Here is an 18,860-nt window from a genome sequence, read left to right on the forward strand (position 1 = left end):
TAGTCAATCATTTCATTACAATGAAGGAAAAAATATACTAATATACAACTCCAAGGTCATGGGTTTGCTTTCCAGGAAGCAAATACACAAAATGTATACAGTTACTGATTAAATGAATATTGATTGTAAATGCATACTTGTAAGTGTGAAGCTACAGTATTGAAGTAGAGAAGGGCGATATGAAACAGCATGAAGCTCACGGGTGTAGCTAAATGTCAGGCGTGAAGAAAACGAGACGTCAAAAGATGTAGCGGGGGGAGAGGAGGGGGAGTTCTCTTCAAGGTCTCTCCGAGTTTATTGATGAAATTATGCTAATTGGGACAAGTACATGGACATTTGGCTGCTACTCTGGAAAAGCATGTCGTTACGTCAAAAAAAAAAAAATGAAGGAAACTTTTTATGATGACTAAAGTTCAAGAGAAGCTATTATGCTTGTTAAAACACTTGAGTTTATGAGGTGCCGAAGGACAGCGTCTCAGAAGACGAGCCAAAAATAAGCAAACAAAGAAAGGAGATGATTAGGAAATCTTTTTCTCCTTCACTAAACAAGTGGCTTGAAAAGCAGGAGGTTTGGTTGTGTTCGGCTGAGTGACACATCTATGCGATGCAGCAGTCACCAGAGATCAAACGCTGATAACCAGCGAACACGCGGCGGCTTCCAGCGCTGCCTCTAATAAAGACAGCGGGCCGCCGCATCTCAGGTATTAATCACACACAACAAAGCACTGTGTGTTTCTGTCAGTATGTTCCACGCGCTTCCACTGACTGCTGAATAGATTATAACCCCACTGATGAGAAAACCGCCAATACAAACAGGATGTTTACAGTAGAACGCCGCAATGACAAAATAAACCCACACCTGAGGAAACTACAGCTCAGGAGATCTCAGCTGCGTTTAAGCACTCACCATTGTCTCAGATGTTTCTCCTAGAATGTCCGAAGAGAAATAAATCAGTCACAAGTACGTGTTTTTTAAAGGAATAAATACTTCTATTCGTCAAGCATGCGTGAAACTGATCAAAAGTGACAGTAAATACATTTACAATTTTACAAAACATTTCCATTTCAGATAAATTAAGTTCTTTTGAACTTTATATTCAGAGAATAAAAAAAAATGCATGACTTATTTATAAAAACCATTATTAATAAATGAGTACCAATAATAATTGAGCAGCAAATCAGTATATTAGAATGATTTCTGAAGCATCATGTGGCACTGAAGACTGGAGTAATGATGCTGAAAAGTCATTACTTTTATTTTATACATTTATTTTTAAATTGTAATAATATTTCACAATTTTTACTGTATTTTTGATCAAATAAATGCAGTCAGACCTTTTCCAAAAACATGAATCTTATGGACTCCAAAATTTTGACCGTACATCTACATACAGTAACAGTAGGCCTATACAGCTATAAAATAAACACTTAAAAAATAACTTATAACACTTATAAAGTGGCAGTAATGAAGTTTGTTACAAAAGATTTCTATTTCAAATAAATTCTGTTTCTTCAACTTTATATTCATAAAAGAATCATAAAAATGCATAATTTAATAATAAAAATTTAGCACCAATTATAATTAATAATTGAGCAGCATATCACCATATTAGATTGATTTCTGAAAGATCATGTGATACTAAATCTCGAAGAATGGCTGCTGAAAATTCAGCTTTGCATCACATGAATAAATTACATTTTTAAATACATACAAGTGGAAAACAGTCATTTTAATTTGAAATTATATTTTTGATCAAATAAATGGAATCTAAACTTGGCAGCAAATGTGAGCGGAGTTGAGAAATTATTACAAATTTTTTTCTCCCAAGCCTCCATTTCCTCGCCACTGAATCTCATCGCTGTCTAGGAGAAACAATTGAGTCGTTACAGAGATCTCGTTTGTGATTTATCTCCCTGTGGGCACTGGCAGTGCATGTAAAATAATTTTGCATTTCACTCAATTAATTCCCCTCCGTTAATATCAGTCTCCGAGCAGCCGTTGGCGCAAGATGTTTACGCCCTGGGTGATTAAGACGGAGAAGCGAGTTTTTGACATGCCGACGGAAAGCTGCTATTTTGCAAACATTTCTGCCCATTTGGAATTCCTTTCCGGTGATCATAAAAGGACAACTGGCATATGTGTCCTCGACTCGGTGGCTAACTACAGGCACAAAACGTGTCAATTGTGCAGGCAGCGCTGTAGAGTTTGGGGGTGTGCGCTTGGTGAAGTGTGGCATTTTGGCGACTGCTCGCTGCTCTGCATGCATGAATAATGAATGCACAGGTGGTGGAGGGGGGTCAGGGGCCCGCGCCATCCTCCAAACAACAGAAAGGTCATGCTTGTTTGTGCAGTGTCCTTCAACAGATGTGAAACGTTTCTGACAGAGACTAGCAAATTTCGGTTAAAACGCTCCAAAAAAATTAGTTGATGGGTCAATTACAGTAAAGGTCAACAGGCGCAAAAGGAGAGAGGCGGCTAGCGTGCAACTTATGATAATAAATCAACACTTGAGAAATGGAGGTCAAATTCTTTCAGTTGCGATGCCAGTAATACAGCCGGCTTTTATTACAGGCCTGAATTCTATGCTTTGTCACCCTGGTTTTGCATTCAACAGAAGGTGGCTTTGTTTTAATGGTGTTTGGCGACTCTCCGCCGTACAAATGGCAGCTCCAAATTGTTCTTTATTCCCACAGACATGAAAAAAATGGAAAAATGCAGGTGGATTTTCCTCTAAGCATTCCGATTCGCATGAGATTTGCCAAACGACACTGTTCGGAGACTTCCCAAAAGGTTACAATCATCAGTTATTATGTAGAAATGCCATACAAGAAGTCAACTTGATTTTCTATCCTTTTCATGGCAAATATTGTATAATAAGAGCGGCGGTGGCTTCCAATCTCTATTTAAAGTCGCTGAGAAATTGCATGATCCTTCAGAAATCATTCTAATATGCTGATTTGCTGCTCAGGAAACATTTCCAATTATTACCAATGTTGAACAGATATGCAGCTTAATATTTATGTGGAAACCTAGATTTTTTTTTAGAATAGAAAGTTCAAAAGAAATTGAAATTGAAATCTTATGTAACATTATAAATGTCTTTACTGTCACTTTTGATAAATTTATTGCATCATTTTTGAATAAAAGCATTCATTTCTTTAAAAAAAAAAAACCTTAACGACACCACACATTTGAGAGGTTGTGTATGTTTCTTGTATCTGATATATTTTCTTTATTCACACAGACATGAAAAAGATCCAGAAGAATGCAGGTAGATTTTCCTCTAAGTAAAGAATAATTTCGATTCACATGAGATTTGCCAAACGACACTGTTCGGAGATTTCCCAAAAGGTTACAAACCATCAGTTATTATGTAGAAATGCCTTACAAGAAGTCTGCTTGATTTTTTCTTCTTCTCACAGCAAATATTGTATAATAACAGCGGTGGCGGCTTCGGATCTCTATGTAAAGTCGCTGGGAAATTGCCTGGAAGTCTGCTCTGACAAATGAACCGGCTACTTCCAGGCCCGGTAAACAATATCGTTTTCCTCCGGCTCACCTTGACTCGCGCACACAAGCAATCGGAAGGAGAAATGGGCCCTGCCCTCTGAGCTCCTGGCCTGATGCAATAAGTCACCATATGCTCATATTAGCATGCTCTGCATTACGGCGCTCGGCGCGCCTCCCGGTCAGCTGTACGCCAATCAAAACACATGCACCTCTTTTAGTCTAAATAACAATCCGGCAGGAGTCAGCGGAGGACGAGGAGAGAGAGCTCTGCCGCTGTAGGTCAGCCTCATCTCCTCGCTCCGATCGGAAAATAAACAGAGATTCATGAGCTCGGAGGAATCGGGAGCAGGGCTGAGTATCCATTAGCTCTAGCGATGCAGAGCGGCAAAACGGGAATCGATAACAGGTTCTGTTCGAAATGTAGTGCAAATAAAATGGGCCGCGCTACTGATTCAATTCAAACGGCTGCTGTCAATGAGATGGAAGGACACAAAGAGCCTCTCGTTGTCCTAGAGGGTTTGGATTCACCTTGCTGAGCGTTCATTAATACATGGGGATGCGATGCACTTTATTCATTTCCTTCGCTTACATCATTTCCTGCACTGCATGTCAAGCACGTCGATGTCAGACCTGTAAAAGGCAACAGTCCTGTGGACCTGCTCTACACCGAATTATTCACCATATACATTTTCTCATTAAAATGCATGCGGCTCTTCAAAGCAAGACAACAATGATACCATCTGTTGTGTGCCGGCCAGAATACACAGAACAAAGGCGCTGAAAACTGCAACAATTTACTATGGCATCTAACAACATTCATGGTATTACAGCCATGCCAAATGTACAGCTAATAATTCACACTTAAGTGCAAAGTAGCTGTAATGAATTTACTAAAATAAAATAAAATCAAGAAAATAACAGAATGGAATAAAATATAATGAAATAAATAGTATATAAAAATATGATAAAGATACAGTATAATAAAAATTTAATACAAATAATTAAAATAATATTTAATTTAAAATGAATAAAAAATTATAAAATAAATAGTATAATATAAAACATAGCATAAAATAGTATAAAAGTAAATATTAAAAGAAAAATCTAGCTAGAATTATTAGGGGTGGCACGGTTCGGGGGTCACGGTTCGATACGATTTCGGTACAACAGGAACAAAAACAACAAATCTACTACGCTTGGTTTCTTTTCATTTATTTTGAACAGAGTAGTACAGTAGTAATACTAAATATTATATTACATATATATACATATATATATACATATATATATATATATATAATCTGCAGTACATATAAACATACAAGGAATACATTTTTGAAATATATTTGATTTAGTTAGCAGATAAACAAGGGGAAAAAACAGTGCGACGTAACGTAGACTATATATGCTGAGTTTCAGTCCATTTTTGTGACTGGCTTAATTTGTTCACAGAAATTACACTCAAATGGTTTTGTTTTCATTGTGAGTGTACACAAATAAAAGCAGACCTTTATAAAGTGATGCATTATTAAGATAAGTGTTTAAAGTTGATTCTGCGGATATAAGGAAACAGTTGAAGTGATCGCGTCACACGCACACAACACATAATTTTCAGCATTGCTAAAGTTGGTATGAAAATAAAATACAAACATCAGCACGTGCGCCTCTGTGTCACCGTTGGAACGCGACTGAAGTACAAAGCCTATAATTTACATAAATAATAGTTTAGCATTCAGATACGTTACATCGCAAATATGGAAATATAATGGAATATTTGAATGAGAGAGATAGGATACATGAGCGCAAAACAGTTGAGTGCACAAGCCTTTAAAGTATCAGTCTATGTGAGAGACGCATTCAGAATCAGCTCACGGTCACTGTTTAGTGGGCTTTGTTTTCAAGTGCGCAACTCACGGCATTCGCTGTTCTTCTGCTGGCGGTTATCAAACAGCGTTGCATTACTGCAGGCTTGAGGATTTGGATTGAGGGTGAATTGCCTGTATTCGTTGTGGCTTCATGCACTGAACCGAGATGCCCGTAATGTGACGGTTCGGTACAAATACAAGTACCGTGCCACCCCTAATAATTATATATATAAAATACAAAAAATATGCCAACTGTAGCTATTGGAAATATTGGTTTGTCTTTGTGATAGAAACCCAGGCACTAGAAACATGTTACTGTCAGTGCAAATACACTGAAAAAACCATAGCAAATGAGCTCTTGTAAATATTACATTTAGCCACAGCAGTCAAATATAACGAGAAGAGCAAGTATTGAGCGCATCTTTTTTATTTTCATTGATCCCGACTGCATTCTTTATCACCAACCAATTAGCATTAGTTGATTAACCAGGCCCATTACTCACCTAATCGTTACAGTCCAACTAAGATCCATAGTTACTGTTAAATCTATAGGCTGCTTCAGTGTACTGACATTCGTAACTAATTAAGCTTCTGTAGGGCATGACACGGTCTTGTTTATTTATAACCGACAGCTATTTTTCTTCTCGAGCCTGTAGTGCAGCAAACTCCAGTCAGGAGGGAGAAAGTTATGACCGTTCTGCACATCTCACTCTACTTTTTTAATGTACATCCACAGTTTCATTGTCTACTTCCTGTCCTTGCTGGTAACCAAAAGCACTAACAGATGATTGATTTCGTGTACTGCATGCAGTTAACTACCACTGACAATCATCTCAACTAGTACCTCAGTGTGTATAAACCATACCTACAATTACTCTTATAAAAGTGATAGTCCACCCAAAAAAATAAATTTCTGTCATCATTTATATTATATCATTCCAAAACTAATTTTCTTTCTTCTTTGGAACAAGAAAATAAGACATTTTGAAGAATGATGGTAACCTACTGGTTTGGGGTTCCATTGGCTTCCACAGTATGGACAAACAATATATATACACGTGATGTATATATATATATATAATGTAAAGTCAATGCAAACCGAAACTACTGTAAATATATTATTTTGTGTTCAGTAGAAGAAATACATAAAACACGATGGAATAACACGATGAGAGTAAATGATGACAGAATTTTCATTTTTGGGTGAACTATCCATTAAAGGAAGACTTGCAGGCACGTTAGTTGAATAAAACAGAAATTTGCAGCTTGTATATTTGTTAAAAACTATCTTTATTTTAAGTCAATTTTGGATGCAGTAGTGTCAGCAAAAATAACTTTCAATTAATGAAAATATTTGCTTTGTTGTTGCTGTGAAAAAAAGCTTAGATTTACTTTTTACTATTTTACTAATTAGATGTCATTATTTTATTATCATTCTTTAGACAGCCTGAAGTTGAAGTAAAGCAGTAGAAGTAAAGTTTTTTTTTTTGTTAATGAATTTCTGATTATGCGTTATGAGCAAGGTTATTATAGTTAACTAAAACTAAAATCATAAAAAAAGTTATTGGAATTACGATAAACTTTAACTGAAATTAAAACCTGAAACTTATTTCATTTCAGCTAGTTGCCAAAGCAATATTTCAAAAACAATACGAAATGACAAAAACACTACAAAATTGTTAAAACTTTAACTACAATTAAAATTAAAACAGAAAATATAAAAATAAAAACTATTCTCAAAATATGAAAAAAAAAAAAAAAAAACAGCATCTCATCTGTTTGCTTACTACCATTGTAAGCGTTTTAGCGCAAAGGCGATTGCACATTAATTGATATACACTGAGGAGCTTGAAATTATTGTATGTAGTATTTAATATTCAGCATACTACATGCGCTATACATCACATTGAATTGTAATAATCTATTATTACAACAAAAAGAGCAGAATAAAACGACTACACAGAAGAAAGGCTCTTACCTTTGACTGAGGTGTTGGGCGGTGGTCCTTCGATGCGCAGGTTCCACGGCGGGTCTCCCTGGTTGGCGAAGTCCCTCATCTTAAGGTAGCTGATGGTGAGGCGGATGATGGAGGCCTTGTCCAGCTGGCTGGTGATGGCGCCGGGGAGCGGAAGCATCTTTGCCAGCTCGTAGAACTCAAAGTTTTCCTTCCCCCGGCGCGAGCGAGCGGCGTCACGTGACTTCTCCTTCCTTAGAGCCTGCAACCTGACAGAAACGCAAGAACGTCAGTAACATACACATCTACTGCTTCTCAAAACCTGACAGACTTTGCTTCCTGGCTTGTGACTGACAAAACCTCAATCCTTTATACATGCAGTACTTAAGTTTGTGAGGCACCAAGGGATGATGTCCCAGAAGACAAACCAAAACTAGGGGAGCATAGAAAGAGATGATTATGATTATCATTTCTTTAATTATCAAGCAGTGGGATAAGAATTCAGCACTGTAAATATACTGTACATTAAAATGATTCTGAAAATGAGCTCATTTTCTTTCTTAACACATACTGTAGATCTGGCTTTACTTTGGGCATATTATTATAAAGACCAAAAATGTATCTCTCATCAAAAAAAAAAAAAAAAAATAGCTTTTTCATTTGACCTTTTATATGTTAGCCCTTCCAGACACACAGAAACCACTTTTCACAATCCAAACAATTTCCCAACATTCTTTTGTTTTAAACCTTGCATTTCTATGTTACAACCACAGACGACAAAAGAGAGAGCACGGAATTCTGTGATGTACCTTTATTATATTGCTTCACACTGAACTTTAAATGGGACATACTGTGCTGATCCCATGGTAGAGTGAAGTACCAAAGTACACTACCATTCAAAAGTTTGAGGTCAGTAAGATTTTATAATATTATTTTATAAAGGAAGTCTCTTATGCTCACCAGGGCTGCATTTATTTGATCAAACATACAGTAAAAACAGCAATATTGTAAAATATTTTTACAATTTAAAATAACCGCATCATTATGTCAGTCGTCAGTGTCACACAATCCTTCAAATCGCTGACTTGATGCTCAATATACGTTTATTATATTATATATATTATTATAAATGTTGAAAACAGCTGCTTAATATTTTTGTAGAAACCGTGATACATTTTATGTTTCGGGATTCTTTGTTAAATAGAAAGTTCAAAAGAACAGCATTTATTTGAAATTGAAATATTTTGTTGGCCTTACAGGCACTTTTAATCAACTAAATGCATCATTGATAAACAAAAGTATGAAATTCTTAAAAAAAAAAAACTTTTGCTGACCTCAAACCTTTGAACAGTAGTGTATATACAGTTTTATGATTCATATACAAGAATGCTATATAAAATATGTGTTGTTAGTGACAACACTACACCCTAAAGAGAGGGAAAACCATGGTTACTATTGATAGATCCAATAATATTAGCTTCTATTCATCTCTATTGTAATTTGTAGCAATATATCCCAACATGCCTTTGTGTTTTCAACACAGCTTTTCCCATCCAAACAAAAGGCCCAGGAGAGACGGTCTGTAACTGAACTCAATAGCTCTTTGTTATTGACTGTATATAGTATCAAGAGCACACCTCTGTGCCAATCACAGACGGGGCAGGCAACCGTGGTGTTGTGGCGCTGGGCCGCAGCCGGCTAAAGTTGCAGTCACACCGACTTTGTTGTGCTCCGTCGAGAGACCTCAGCTCAATTGATTCAGTCATTGGAATCCAGAAGTGGGTCGAAGTTGTGATTAGCTTTGGCCCGGGGTCTCGTGAGACGCCCCTGTGAACGACTTTCATTGCTGCCTTTTTACCACAGACAGACAGCCAGCCAGAGATCTTCTTTACCCGCCAAGTGCTCAAACAAAGAGAAAGAAACACAATGCCGCGCTAACCTCACCTGCATCTGAGCTCAGAAGTGAAGCTAGATGGAAAACACCCAAAATATACACTCGTTCCCATGCATGCCTGCACATAACAATGATTTATTATAAATTATGACTACTGCCTCAAAGTGTTTCTGTTTATTTTGAATCGAGTGATTTACAACTGTGCATTTCTCTGGATTTATTTCCTTCTGAATAAAATTAGTCCTTTTCTGGCAGCAACTGATACAGTAGCAACTTCACATTGTGAAAGCGACTGACGGCACATCTTTAAATATGGAAACACACTGGAGTAAACACTGTATGCACGGTATAATATATAAAACAGATTATTATCTACTTCAAAATATCACATTTAATTCAGTGTTTACTTATCAATTCTTTGTAATTATTTGTGAAATTTACTAGCATTTTCTGAGTGATAATTGTTTCTACAATTTTTTTATTAGTGTGGGATAATTTACATTAACAAAACTATTTATATATCATGTAACAGAGTTACACAAATGGTTATAAACACAAGATGATATAAAATTAATAGTGACCAGTGACCAGAAACATCAAGAATCTGCTTCATAATTCATTTAAATATATAAATTTATGATAAATGCAGGGTTATTATCGTAAATTAAAACTATATACAAAAAAAATATATTAAAAACTTTTTTTTTTACTTGAAAGAAAAAAATCTTAAATAAATTATTTTATTTCAACTACAGTAGTTGCCAAGACAACATTTCTCATTTAGCCAAAAAAGCTGAGAAATATGCACTGTACATAAAGAGTGTAGCATATGCTAATTTGTATCTATATTTAGTGTTCTACGGTAAACTAGTGTCTTGACAGAGCACCGTAAAAAAGTATTTAAATGCACATAAATCAGATAAATTTTCAATAACTTAAAGCACAAGTAAATCTGCATGAAGTCAGTGTATCGGCTAATAACACACACGACACAGTGTTTACAGTGTCAGCTCTCTGGTCCAAGGTTTAAGTCCACGGATTTATGATTTTCAAAACAAACAACTCACAACAGCCGCTTTAATGCTTCCAAAACACAACTGCCCACTTTCTGTAGCGTTCATCGTGTCAAGCCATACTGAATTAAGTTGGAAATAAATCAGCCCAGAGCTTCTGCGTTCCCTGTTGGCCGACATTTAGATTAATTTTTTACCACCATAAATGCTAAATCAGTTATAGCAAGTGCTGAAAGATGGGGAAAGAATAATGCCTTGATGGATGAAGAACGACTGTTGGTGGAGAAGAAAATCAGCAGATATTGTCTTCACATTTTATCAACAAACAAAAAGCAACATAAAATATGAATCAGAGCCATGCCACAGAACGCAAACATATTCTGGAGTGCTTAATCTAGTAATTCCTACTCTGCTTCCCAAGAAACTTCCAGCAAAAAAAAACAAATACCTCCAAAAGAACACCAATGATGCCTTACGCAGATCTAATGCTACAGTCACAGACGCCGTGATCAATTTTCATCCGGTATGAAACTATCATTTCACCAGCAGATATAGATTGGCTCCAGTCCTTTGCATACGAGTGATGGACTTCTATTCTCAACAGTGTGGAGTGTTCCAGCACAAGAATAAAAACACCATTTGATGGTCTGCTGCTCAGACAGTATATAAAGCCAGTTGTAATGGTTGTTTGGATGCAAAGTGCAACAGAGCAGCAGAATTTCATTTGTTCCACAAACTTGGAAGGCATTATGCCGTCCTGACAAATACGTCTTGATGCACCGAGGTTAGGTGACCTTCACTTTCGTGACATATTTGTTACGTGCTAGTGGAAAATGCAACAGATGCAAAATCTCGAAAAGATACCGCGGGCCCTCTGCGACTCTTGCGGGACCTTTCAGGGATACAGGACGCGAGTTAGTTTTGTGGCGTGGACTAACGGCGGCGTCTTGAGTAATGAGTGTTGTGTTATTGAACGGCCTGTTTTCTGTGCGGGAATTTATGTGCACCGCACCGATTTTGCTGTTTCCTGCTTCCAGGCGGGTAGAAAAATACTCCTGGATCATCTGCAATGAACATAAATGTGCCAGAAACCTTTTCAGAGCTTTTTGCTTTTAGAGTTTATGCTCACGGAAACATCTGGAAACAGCCAATCAGTGTCATATTTTCATCAGACAGACACTGAAATCAATACGAAATGACATTCACAACCCATTTTACTCGTGTAATGTGACATATTTTAGAGTAAATGTACAGTATGACGGGATTTGATTACATCCATCAAAAACTGTCAGAATCCTGAAAAGTAGCAGATAATATCAGAATTTAACCATATGACTGTAGGGGAGGAGTTTGATGACATCAGAAGTAAAAACAAATATTGTTTCAGATTTATTTCATTTTTGTTAAAGATTATGAAGAAAAACATGCTCCTTCAGCATAACATAACCCAAAGTATCATGAAGAATCAGAACGATAGAACGATAGAATGATAGATAGAACGATAGACAGATGGATATATACTCCTTTTCTGATAAATGTTCTAAAAATGTTCTATGGGATTCAAAAACATGAAACTAAATATGAAATAATTTAATATTTAGACATTAGAATCACATTTTTAAAACCTTTATAGAGACATTTCAAAATTTTGCTTGTGAGCGACCGCATTGCCCTAATTACTAAATTAGCAAATCTGACACACAAACACACACACACACACAGAGACACACGCACACACACAGAGAGAGACAGACACACACACACACACACACACACACACACAAACACGCACACACACACACACACACACACACACACAGAGAGACACACGCACACACACACACACACAAACACACACACACACACAAACACGCACACACACACACACACACACACACACACACACACACACACACACACACAGAGACACACACACACACAGAGAGAGACAGACACACACACACGCGCACACACACACACACAAACAAATACAAGAAAAAACATCAAGAGGCTGAAAGTTCTGCAAATGATCATTTAGGGTTGAGGTAATTGCCTTCATCAGTGTAGAAAAAGCAGGCAGAAGAGAAATGTCACTTTAGATTATCTTCTTGCCTCCTGAAGCAATAGATGACACTTGATCAGAGACTAAATGCCAAAACCAATCAATTTCTTTTGTGACTCTTCTCCATGCCGCAGTAAAAAAGGCCATAGTCTTGGTTCTTCTAATTAAAGTAAATGCTATCTCCTTGGTAACCTCATTAATATTCTCATTGACTTGGTTATGCATACAGTGTGTCATATGACTGGTCAAAATTAGATGGAGCAGCTTTAAATCACTGAATGTATATTCTCTCTCAGAAAGACTACTGTCTATTTCATACACAAAGGTTACATATTCCATTTTTTATTCTAAAGGATGTTTGCACCAAAAAAAGTTTAGTTATTTAATTTTCCACTTTTAGAATTAAACAGCCTGTTTTATACTGTTTTTAAGACCTGTATGTAAATGAGCTCTGTTATGAATAGCTGAATTTTTCGCATGTGAAATGATGAGCAACGGCTCTATGTTGCTGAATGCAAGCAGGCATTGCTAATGTAAATGTGGGCGGTCAATGGGGAGGGAGATTTGTGTTGTGACTGTGGACATACTACATCAAAGAAAAGCCCGTTTTCATTTACTACAGTACATCAACAGTAAAAGTAACTTCACCTGTCCATGCAAGAGCCTACAGAAAGTGCTGCTATCCTGACTCATGGTGCATCGTTAAGCGCAAGGTTACGTCTCGCACGGTGCACTAATTCCCTTCAAGGTCTGTGCGGACTTCCCTTTCAATCAGTAAAATGGATCCGGTTCTGATGTGAGTGTCCATTGCTTTCATTGCCCTCAAAGTTCTGTCATTCGACTGTTCGTTTGTCCTGAGAACCTAATGTGTGTGTGTGTATTTGTGTGTTTGTGTGCTGGGAACACATTGACATTCTTCATTAATCTGGACGTTGGTTGAGGAGATCTATAGATGTGCTACTGTCATACATCAGCAGCGCTGCTCCGTTACTAAACAAGAGGCTGGTGTTTACATTGGTTATGCTCAATATTTCATCTGAAAAGCTAGCCAACCTTAACATGATAAATCAGAGGAGCAGTAACCAGATTGCTACCATTCAAAAATTCAAGTTAATAAAACCTGAACTTGTCCAAAACCTCTAAATTATTGCATCAATGTAAATCTAATCATCCTGTTTCATAAATCATCTACATTTGATTGATTTCTCATAATATTTCTAGTTAAATTTTTGTTAATTATATATATATATATATATGTGTGTGTGTGTGTGTGTGTGTATATTCTACATTTATAATATTCTTAATTTTTTCCTTAATAGATTTAATATACATTAATAATATGGTATGAATTAATATTATTTTATGTTTATAATATTATATATATATATATATATATATATATATATATATATATATATATATATATATATTGTATTTTTTTATTTTAAATTTATGTACGTATACATAAAAACAGTGAAAACAGAAAACAGTGTAAAGAAAACTCTTTGAGAGAAGCAGTCTTCATCATCGGAAGTTAAAAGTGTATTTACTTGTCTTATTAGTGTTTAGCGCAGCTGTCGTTGCTAGGAAATGCTTGTTTAGTTTACTGTGTGGAGACGTGCTGATATCACGTATCTTGTCAGTGTCTGCGCTTGCTTGGCCATGTGTTGTGAAGAAATAAGGAAAGTGTGTCCAGCTAAATTCAATTAGTATTTTGTTAGATGGGTATAAAAAAGCTTAGTTTACCGCGGCAGTTGTCGTGTGAAGTCCTCCTCGTGTGATGACCGAAAAATGTAAAGACACCCGGCAAAGGATATAAGTATCACTTTTTATTTCTCTTTTCTACTACTTGTTTCACTTCTGTTTCAGTTTTTATAACCATTTCTTACTTTGTGTAATTAAGTTGTTGTTTTTAGCATGTGTGTTTGGCCGTGTTATATATTAGGATTACTGATAAACTATACTGTCGTGATTTGTATTTGTTATCTATTTTAATTTGAGTTAAATAATGTCTGAATTTATTATGTCTGTAGAGGTCTTTTATTAAGTTTTAGTTTTATTTAATTTGAGTTATTTTTATACTTCAACAAACTAAATGGAAATGAAATTATATATATATATTGAATTTATAAATGTGTATGTACAGTATATATATTTATGTATGTATATGTGTGTGGTTGTACATATACATATATATATAGTTGTTGTTTTTTTTGGTATTTGGCTTAGTGTTATGTTAGAATCATTATTATACTCATACCTTTTGTTATTTAATATTTTGATTGTTTTGAGCTTTATTTTAATTATTTCTTTCAGTTAAATGTTAAGTTTTACATTTTTTATGCATTTGTCATTTTTATTTAATTTATTTATTTTTTTAAATGTGTATAGGTAGTATTTATAAAGTTTTAGCTTTTAGTTTTGGATCTGTTTTTATGCTGTTGTTTTAATACTACAATTGATTGCTTCTGCTGTCTTCATTTGTTGCTTTGGATAAAAGCGTCTGCTAAATGACTAAATAATAATAATAAATAATAATACATGCATATACTTATATACACACAATCTCAGAACAGAATGTAACATTTTATTATTAGCCGTTTCAACACATACATGTTTTACCAAATAAAAAGAACAGCACTTTTAGAGTTCATCCCACTCATTGATGTGAGCATAAGTATTGGGACAGTTGAACATGGGGCAGATATAAAAGATTAAAAGCTATTATTTAGTTGCAGATCCCTTGAGCACAATCACAGCAGTGAGTCTGTGACCCATAAACATCACCAGACTCTTGGTCTCATCCTTTGAAATGCTTTTCCCAGCCTTTAATGCAGCCAATCCCAATTGTTGCTTGTTTTGGGGAGTTTCTGCCTTTACTCTCCTCTTCAGCTGGTGAAATTCATGTTTAATCGGATTTAAATCTGGAGATTTGCGGGGAAGTCGCGGCCTAATGGTTAGAGAGTCGGACTCGTAATCGAAAGGTTGCGGGTTCGAGTCCCCGGCCGGCAGGGATTGTAGGTGGGGGGAGGGAATGTCCAGCGCTCTCTCCACCCTCAATACCACGACTGAGGTGCCCTTGAGCAAGGCACCGAACCCCCAATTGCTCCCCGGGCGCTGCAGCATGGAACACACAAATATATGTGTGTTCACGGTGTGTGTGTGTGTGTGTGTGTGTGCATTTGTTCACTACTCACTGCTGTGTGTGTGCACTTGGATGGGTTAAACGCAGAGCACCAATTTCGAGTATGGGTCACCATACTTGACAATACGTCACGACTTTCACTTTCACTTTCACTTTCAAGATGGGTTTGTACCCTTCCAAATTCATTCTGCTACTGTCATCATACATTAAGTCATCAGTAAAGTTGAGAGGGCCTGTTCCAGAGACAGCCATGCATGCCCATGCCATGACATCACCTCCACCATGCTTTACAGATGAGGCTGTATGCTTGGGATCATTGCAGTTCCCTTTTTTTCTCCACATTTTTGCTTTCCCATCACTTAGATAAAGGTTCATCTTTGTCTCATCGGTCCATAAACACAGTTCCAAAACTCTTCTGGCTCACCTTTGTGCTTTTTTGCAAACTCTAATCTTGCCTTTCTATTTTTGGTGCTGGTCAGAGGTTTGCATCTTGCTGTGTAGCATCTGTAATTCTGTGTCAAAGTCTCCTGAGGACAGTAGATTGTCAGAGCATCACCCCAGCTTTCTGGAAGTTGTTGGTGATTTTACAGACACGTCTTTTAGGATTCATTTTCACAGCTTTTATGATTTGTCTGTCATCAACTCCTGTTGTTTTCTCAGCCGATCAGGTCGTTGTTGGTTGCTCTTGATTTCTCCATGCCCTTTGTTTTTGCTATAGCTCTAATTGACTTCCTCTTTTCTTTTAGCATCCAAATTGCTTGCTTTTCTCTCAAAGTCAGCTCCCTCGTCTTCATCCTGGTTGGTGTGTGTCATCAGCGAATGCTAGATTCAGAATACAGAAGCAATGGATATAACTGATACAACACATTCCCTGCTTTTAATATCTGAAGAATTAATGCAACAGGAAACAGCTGATCACTTAGAAAGACCTGTGAGGCAACTGTTCCAATACTTATGCTCTCATCAGATAGAGGGATGAAACTCTAAAAGTGCTGAACTTCTTAGCTGGTAAAACATCTATGTGTTGAATCACCCAATAATAAAATGTGACATTCTGTAGTTTTGTCTCATATTCATATTTTACAAACTACCAGTGAATCATCACATGAACGGATTCATATAATTGCATTCATAGTGAAATAAATCCAGCACTTTGCAGCAGTCTTTCTCCACTTTCACCCATCCTTCACTGTTGTTTCTTTACCTCTCACACTGGCTTGTACATATTGATTATGAGTCCAATCATGAGGTAAATTTGAAAAATAATACCTACAAATTAAGCCAGGTGAAGCCCTCTGCATAATCTTTTTCTTTTCCTTCCGTGCGACTGCCTGCCTGCCTGCCTTACAGTGGCCTTGTAAACCCATTTGAAGGCTTTCTGGAAGGCCACATTCACAGTGAATTGCCCCCACTCGTCTTTCACAATAACACAGAGTGGCATACACTCTCATAACGCTCAGAATGCAATTTACTGAACACTTCCATAAAGACCGGTCTCTCTTAGCTAAAAGCAATTTAGTGTCTCTTTTTGTTTAGCGTTAGACAGAAAGGAAAGTGGCAGAAGAGAGAGGGTGACAGAAATAAATGCACAATGTTTGCATAAACTCCAGAGTCGCAACAGCAGATAACAGGCATCAATTTAGTAAAAATGCACATTTTTAGCTAATAATAAAACCTAAATTGTGTTACTCCACATTGAAAGGGTCGGTTCGGACAAGAGGTTCCATTCCAAAACTCACTAAAATTACCCACAATGCTTGAAACAGGAAACACTCATTTTAATGCTGCATCTCTTCAAAAACAAACTCAGAAAAGCCCCCAGTGTTTGATAACCCCACAGTGCTTTGGTTTTATCTCTCAATTTACATGACATCTCAATGGCCTGCGATTGCCTAGCAGATGCGTGCAGTGTCAGAGGGGCTGTAGGCGTGTGATTGGCTGTTTAAAGCACACGGGTGACCTGACTGACTGGACAAAGAGAGGTTGTCAGAGGAAAAGGTCACAGTGTTGCTTGTACAAAGTGAAACTCGTGTCAGAGCCACAGAGAAGGAGTCGTGCTGTATTATACCTGCTAAACCACAAGCTCACGGCAGAAATATACCCATAAACTCAACAGCACACATGTACAGTTTCAGAAATATTAAACAATGTATATAATATAATATAATAATTAAACATGAATGTTATATACAGTAAATACTGTGTAAAAAAAATAAGAATATATATATATAAATATTATTCATATATTATTAATGATGATATATTGTGATATATACAGTCATATAATATTATAAAATAACAATTAGTCAATTCTATATAATATAAAAGTATGAATATATTATTATTACTTATTATACATTATTGGTATATATAAAATATTTTTGTAAAATTTGTCTATAACATAGAATTTCATATAGCTTAGTAATTCGTAGTTATTTTTTTTACTAAATACATTTTAAAAAGTTATTTATTTATTAACAATACTGACTATGATATGATTCTATGATATGTTTTTATTTATTTAATTATTCATTAATATTTATTTGTAGCAGAGACTTGGTACACTTTATTTGAATATATAAAAAAAGTTATTTTTAGAGCATGGGGGGGGGGGGGTACTCATCCAGATAATAGAACATAACATCAAGCAAATAATGACAGATTTTTTTTTAAGTTTGAGTGAACTTTTGCTTTAAAATCCTATGTGCAGTCCTTTATTATTTCATATACAGTACAACAGTACATTCGCAAAGAAAGCCATAAACCAGCAGTGCACTACTCATTACTCACAAACCAGCCCAAACAGTGATCAGGGGTCTGTGGTAAACTGGGTTTAAATTGCGTGTGGAGCCAGTCTGTGTAGGGCCCACAGGGGCCTCTCGCTTGCGATCAGAAGGTGGGCTTGTCAGCGCTGATCTGCTGTCAGTGTGTAATTAAGAGGCTGTGGAAAGCCACGAGAGCGGTGCTGCTCGCCGGATCTCTGCACCGCAGCAAATCCCGTTAGCTGTGAATAAACCTATTGGGGGCGGCACAGGTAAGCCCGACGCAATGCGATTACTTGGCAAAAGCGGTGCCTGAAAAGCCAAATCGCCAACACAAAACACCCAGCCTTCGCTTCTGCACATTCTCTCCTGCGTGAGCCAAAAAACCACATTGTGAGACATAAATCTTCTTTGTTACCTAGAGCAAACCAGGACTGAATGTAACACACGTAGAGTCAGAGCCGCGAGAGACATTTAGCGATATTGCTGCTGCTCTGCAGTATCAATAATAAAATGGATAGATCTGATCATGGATGATGATTGTCTGACACAGCATTCCAGCCATGTTAAAATACACAAAACAGCAGTCACAGAGTATTCAGCAATTCTATTCTAGTGCAGAAATTCATTTATGAAATAATTTAGGCTTTTTTA

At 36.6% G+C, this 18,860-nt stretch overlaps 1 protein-coding gene across 1 annotated transcript in view; it reads right to left on the reverse strand.

Annotated features, from left to right (window-relative positions):
- Window positions 1-18,860, reverse strand: part of LOC306886051 (neuronal PAS domain-containing protein 3-like) — a gene marked incomplete at both ends in the record, with an annotated part of 309,700 nt that overhangs the window by 197,082 nt on the left and 93,758 nt on the right. The window contains one exon of the mRNA XM_079442910.1: window positions 7,355-7,599. Coding sequence (XP_079299036.1) covers window positions 7,355-7,599 — 245 coding nt within the window. The remainder of the gene's footprint in view (window positions 1-7,354; window positions 7,600-18,860) is intronic.

This window comes from Barbus barbus (genome assembly GCF_936440315.1).
Source record: "Barbus barbus genome assembly, chromosome: 20".
In the NCBI taxonomy this organism is placed as follows: domain Eukaryota; kingdom Metazoa; phylum Chordata; class Actinopteri; order Cypriniformes; family Cyprinidae; genus Barbus; species Barbus barbus.